The sequence below is a fragment of the Crocodylus porosus genome, unplaced genomic scaffold (assembly GCF_001723895.1).
Source record: "Crocodylus porosus isolate Cpor-Errol unplaced genomic scaffold, CroPor_comp1, whole genome shotgun sequence".
In the NCBI taxonomy this organism is placed as follows: Eukaryota; Metazoa; Chordata; order Crocodylia; family Crocodylidae; genus Crocodylus; species Crocodylus porosus.
The window spans coordinates 25,701,176-25,707,175 of NW_017728950.1; the positions used below are offsets into that span (position 1 = coordinate 25,701,176).

Here is a 6,000-nt window from a genome sequence, read left to right on the forward strand (position 1 = left end):
AAAAGCCTGGAAGGATTCCACAGAGTCATCCTATTCCAATAAGCCAGGGTCACATACTGGGTTATTAAAAGCACTAACTGATAGTACATCATTCAGATACATCCTTGACCTGAAACCTGGCTACCCTTCACTACCATCCTAAAGCTGCACCCCCTTCTACCTTTTGGGCTCCACTGAAGTCAGCAGAGACAGGCTGAGGCTCTGGATCTATCCACCTATCTACCTGCATAACCTGAGTAGGGTATTCAGGATAGAAAGAGTACTGGATTTCAGAACCACTTTAAGGGGTGCTTCTCCCTCTCCTTCAAAAAACATGCTGTCCTTACATAGTGGTAGTTTTCCCAGCTCCATTATGTCCTAGGAAAGAGGAGATTTGCCCTTCATAGAAATTCAGGGTGAGCCCATCTACAGCAACTTTCTTGCCATCACGATAAACCTTCACCAGGTTCTGAATAGACACCCCAAGTTGTAGATGAGTGGGTTCTTCCTCCATGCAAACTGAAATAAAACAAAAGCAATCAGCCAGGTAGTACAGAACACACGTGGGCCCCCTGTCACTGCGAGGCTGAGCTGCTACTGAAGCAGCCGCTGTGTTTCTCAGCAGAAACGCACAGGAAGGTGGGGCAACTAGAAAGCCTCCTGGTTTCCTTTTCCACAGGTGCAATTCCCTCCATGGCTGCCCACTTCAGCTTTGTACTAAGTAATACTTGGATGACCAGCATGAAGACCCTGATCTGTGGTCTGGTATAGTTCACGGAAAAGCTACAAGTGTTAGAGCCTTTTGCCACTGAGCATCCACTCCTGAGACAAACCGAGAATCATTTGCCTCAAAAGAGTGAAGTCCTACAAGCCTCATATGGACAATAATTCCACCGATTTTTGTGGAGTTTTTGGCTGTACCAAGACTACACAGTCAGACAGTGAGAAGGGACTAAGGTACGCATGCTTTTAATTGAGGAATGTTAAACCCTGATGTCCCCTACCCAGGCAAATCCCCACTGACCTCATCTAAAACAGAGCAGCTAGGTTCTGGGCACAGCACATCCAACACTCACCCTCTGAAGGGCCCTTCTGATCAGAATGGGGGTACTGCCTCTTCTCTGATTCTTCACCAAACCAATAGGACTTTGTGAAGGGGAAATACCAGGGCCTGGGAATTCCATACTGGCCTAGATGGGCAACAGAAAGTAGTTGCATCAGCCCAGAAAATCATGCACATAATTTCTTTATTCAAAAGGTACAGGATAGTAATTTTAAAATCTGCATCAGATTTAAGGGCTTGGATACAAAGCACATTGACACCGGAATAATCAGTCTTTACACTGATATAGACAAGGAGCAGACAGACAGTTTAAACACCTACATCTGAGTAACTTACCTGAACCTGGTGTACAGCCATCAGGGGAAAATTCAGGATAAAGCTACACAGGTGCTTCATGTATTCACAGCTGTTCAAAGGTAACCATTGCCATAAGTAAGCTATCACCTATTCCCCTGCCAACTGCCAGCAAGGTACTGTAACAGCATTCACTGCAAGCTGCTGTCTGGGAATAGCTGCTCGTCTGTCTGCTTTGCCTCAATGTAAATTTACACTGGTGTATAAAGCCAATAATTACCAGCTTTGACTTGATTTTACTGATGGCTGAGACTTCCCCCAATGCCCTTTTGTAGGAGACATATCAGTTCTGCCTGAAACAGGCAGTATTTGGTCTCTTGGCAAACAGGCAAGAACAAATCTAAAGAGTGGGTATCAAAGAAGAGGGGAAGAGAAGGGTAGTGAAGACAGAACATCATGTCCTACAATCAAGGCTCACCTGGGAAGACAGACTCAATGTACCAAGTCATAACCACATAAAGGAACGTGTCAAAAAGCATCATGGCAGCAGAGGTGGTGAGGCTGAAGCTATCTTCTTCCAGGGGGCTTCTGAAGAAGTTGTCCCACTGGATGCCAACTCCCTGCTCCTCAAACAGTGCAAAGTACTCACAGCCAAACCCAAAGGCTACTGGGGACAGCAAACTCTAGAGGAGGAAGAGGTGAATATGCTTAAGTCTTTGTACTGTTCCTGACACAATAAGACCTGGTCTTTAAAAGTGAACTCACTGGGGGCAGCTCAGAGCTAATGTAACGTGACACCCCTAGCTTACCACACTAAGGATGGCAGCTTGGCTTCACTGAAGTAAAAATTCCCAGCAGGGCTAGGACTTCCACCCAAGGTGCACAGACAGGGACCTGTCAACCCCCTTCATCTGATTTGGTGCTCACTCAGTCCTCCTTTAGGGTTGGGCTCATGGTCATGTGACTCCCTTAGAGGACCATGAGACAAGAAGCAGATGGAAGGAAAAAAAGCCAGTGGTAAGATAGGTACACAGCCTGTACAAGAAATGACTTAGCTTTTGTGTACATGGGGGAGTGGGGAGGGATTCTCTGCCCCTAGTAAAAAGCAAGAACTTCCCTTCAGCCACAGAACCTGTTGGCCTGGTTTGTTCTGACTGAGTGATCCTTTGAAGAGAACCCAGATTTCTACCACAGAGGAGGTGGTAAAGTTTTGCATTTTCAGAAAAGTTTTTGAAGTGACCCAAAAATCATTCTAGAGGTTCTTGAAGCCTCATTTTCCATAATGCCTGCCTGTCCTTCACTGCAACTGCATCATCCTGAGCACTTTCCTGACCTCACCAATACCCAAAGCTGCTCTGTAGTGCCAAAACTATTTCAACTTACAGCAAAGATTTTGAGAGAGAAGCTCACGTAGTCCTGCCAGGCAACACACAGCACATACGGCAGGTAGAGGATGAAGTAGATGATTCCACCGCAGGCTGCTGCGAGATTGGCCCGGGAGAATATAGTGCTGATGAGGAAGCACTGCAAGATGGTCACCACAGCAAAGACCGAGAGGAAGACGAACACCACGCTGGGGTCACTGTACGGCAGTAGGTTTCCCATCTGGGCAAGGACATATTTTGTGTATCAGGCATCAGACAAGCTCCCCGGAGAAGTAATTAATAACCATGGCCTACACTGCCCCAGCTTGCCTGCTTCAGTAATCAGTGTTGTAAGCAGGTGGGACAGGGGCATGGCTAATGGTATATTTTCCTACAACGTCAGCAGGAGCCTAGTGGCAGAGCAATTAAGGTATCACACTACAGCTCCAGAGGGGCTATTCCGTACCCCAGGGGCTGCCCCCTAAGTTGACTCAGATGTAAATAGGAATCTACTTGATTGGGCTGAGGAGTCAAAGGTGGCTGGGTATGATGCCAGCCACATCATTCCCTGATGGGCCACTGGCTGCAGAAGCTGGTGGACTTTCACTACACTAGCCCAATGGGCCACCTCACCTCAGGGCTTTCTGACTGGACTCATGGTACCTTGAGGAGCACTAGCTCAATAAAACTGCAGCCCTCCTGTTATTTTAAACCATTCTGCCTTGCTCCAGGACCAACTGCCTCTTGCCACTGGGTTACCACCTGCTCCCTGAGTTTAGCTTTTCTAGGTTGCTGGTGCAGTGAGGCACAACGCTGTGATGTGGCTACAGAAGACTGACACCACAGCAAAGGGGACAGAGACAGCACCCATCTCACCTTCAAGATCAGCACCAGCAGCCCAGCACTCATAAGGAGGGGGATGAGACTGCTAATGAACCAACTGAGCCAGAGGATGCCATTGTCCAGACCCATGATCCTCATGGTCTCCTTCAGGCGGGCCTCCTTCTCATACACAATCCCCTTGATGATCACAGCCACTGAGTAGATCCACGCCAGGGTCATGAAGAGAGGCATTGAGCGGCTCATAACACGCAGGAAGCTGAGGGAAGGAAGGTAAGGGGTCACAGGAAAGGGAGAGGGAAATGCTGCTGTGGTTATTTGTACTGCAAGAAGTCATGGGACACACGGCACTCAAGAAGTGGCGAGGAAGGAGAGGATGGCTGTGGGTTCTGAGAACCTCTGAGACAAACTGATGCAGCTTCTTGGGTAACACTGGGTGAGTGGCTCACCTCTTAGCACTGAGGTTACATCCTTGCATGGCAGGTGGAAGAACAGTGCTGAGCCTCACTAGGGCCATTCCACAGGCAGTACATCCTGGACTGGAAGTTGTGTACCTGCCTTAACATGGACACACTTCTCAGTGCCTCTCAGTAGGACACACTAGGATGTGTGCAGGCCACTACACTAAGCAGCTAAATGGCTTCTAACACAACGGGAACCATGTGTGTAAAGTGGGAATGCCATGTCTCAGCATAGCTCCCTTGGTGCCATATTGCGGCGGCAGACATGTGCCCAAGGGCCCTGAACAAGGACCAGTCACCAACTGCATCCCTTGTACTCTCCTTGTATACAAGTTCTGCTTCTTCCACAGGGAGTAAGCTAACCACCTGAGGGTAAGGAGACAGTTTCCCCCATGCACACAAGCCATGATGGCTGACCAGCAATATGGGGAAGTAACTACCCCTGCCCCCCCATTTTGCACCTGGGAGGTGCAGTCCCACTCAGAGTTCTCCTGAGGCAGGGCCTCCCCCACCCACAGGGGGAGGTGGTTTGAAGCGTCACATAGTCCTAGATCCTTTGGACACATTCAGAGTGCAAGAAACCCCAAGCTGAGCAAAGGAGGTGGGTTCACACATTGATACAGAAGTACAGGGCTAACTCAGTAGTATGCCAGAAGCCCAGTTCTGCTAGAGGCAATAGCCACATTCCTTGCAACTCTGGATCAGCCCTGGAGCCAGCAACTTTCCTAGAAGGTGGATGTCATGCCATGCAACTTACATATCATCCACGTAACATGGGTAGGGCATCTGCTGCACATAGACACCGGTCTTCTTCTCTGTGCCCGTCTGCACCCTGATGATTGCCTGCTCCACTACATCCTGCAGGTAGGCAAAACCTCCCCAGACATAGCGCATGTCTTCAAAGGGGTCAGCGCGGGGACCAGGGTCCCAGTACCTAACCCAAGGGAACAAAGATGACTTGTTAGAAATCTTTGCCCAAGCTCCAGCCTCTCATAAGATGAGCATGGGGCAACACTCACCCATCCTTAATCTTGTTGGTCCTTTCTACATTGTCTATGTCCATCCGTATCTTGTACTTGACATGTGGTGGCAGCTCTGTGCTGTCTGGAGCAATTTCATTGAAGACAATACCAGCCCAGAATTTCCTCTCGTCCAGCAGCTCCATAGACTTATTTATCAGCCGCACTTCTGTGGCTATAGGCTCCAGTTTGTCCAGATTAACACACTAAAGGAAAAATGTTTTGTAAGTAAAGTGTGCAGGTGACACTATGCCATGAGGGAAGGAAAGCACTTTGCAGGGCAGGATCAGAACTCAAAACTACCTTAATATGAGGGAAGGCCTGAAATCAACAACATGAAACTCCCTAATGACAAAAGTGCTACACTCTGGAAGGAGAAATGAAATGCATAAGCACAATATGGAGATCAAAGGTTGAGCAGTAGTATTGCATATCTATATATATCTATATCTATCTATCTGGGGGCTATAGTGGACCACAAAGTAAGTAAACAATGCAATGAGCTGCACTATAGAATTCTGGGAAGCATGTACAGGAATCAGCCCCGATGAAGCCTCAGCTGTCTCATTGTGGGTCCTGCGCATTAAGAAAGATGTAAGTATCTTGCAGAGTCTAGAGGAGAGCAACAAATAGAATAAGAGGTCTGGAAAAGGCCAAAGTGCAACTGGAGTTGCAGTTAGCTACAAGCATGTCAGCAATAAGAGGAAAATCAAGGAAAGTGTGGGTCCTTTACTAAATAAGGGAGGCAACCTAGTAGACAGATGATTCAGAAAAGGCTGAAATACACAATGCCTTTTTCACCTCAGTCTTCACAGGCAAGGTGAGCTCCTAAACTACTGAACCTGGCAGCAGAGTTTGAAGAGGAGGTAAGCAGCCAACAGTGGTGAAAGAACAGATTAGGGACTATTTAGAAAAGCTGGACATGTACAAGTTCACAGGGCCAGACAGGATGCACCCAAGGGTGGGAGTTGAGGGAGTTG

At 48.1% G+C, this 6,000-nt stretch overlaps 1 protein-coding gene across 1 annotated transcript in view; it reads right to left on the reverse strand.

Annotated features, from left to right (window-relative positions):
- The window catches only part of ABCA1 (ATP binding cassette subfamily A member 1), a 116,210-nt gene that overhangs the window by 33,185 nt on the left and 77,025 nt on the right, over positions 1–6,000 (reverse strand). The window contains exons 13-19 of the mRNA XM_019554993.1: positions 5,021–5,226; positions 4,759–4,935; positions 3,577–3,799; positions 2,720–2,941; positions 1,815–2,019; positions 1,056–1,169; positions 327–498 (exon numbers count right to left, since the gene is read on the reverse strand). Of these exons, the coding sequence (XP_019410538.1) occupies positions 327–498; positions 1,056–1,169; positions 1,815–2,019; positions 2,720–2,941; positions 3,577–3,799; positions 4,759–4,935; positions 5,021–5,226 (1,319 nt within the window). The remainder of the gene's footprint in view (positions 1–326; positions 499–1,055; positions 1,170–1,814; positions 2,020–2,719; positions 2,942–3,576; positions 3,800–4,758; positions 4,936–5,020; positions 5,227–6,000) is intronic.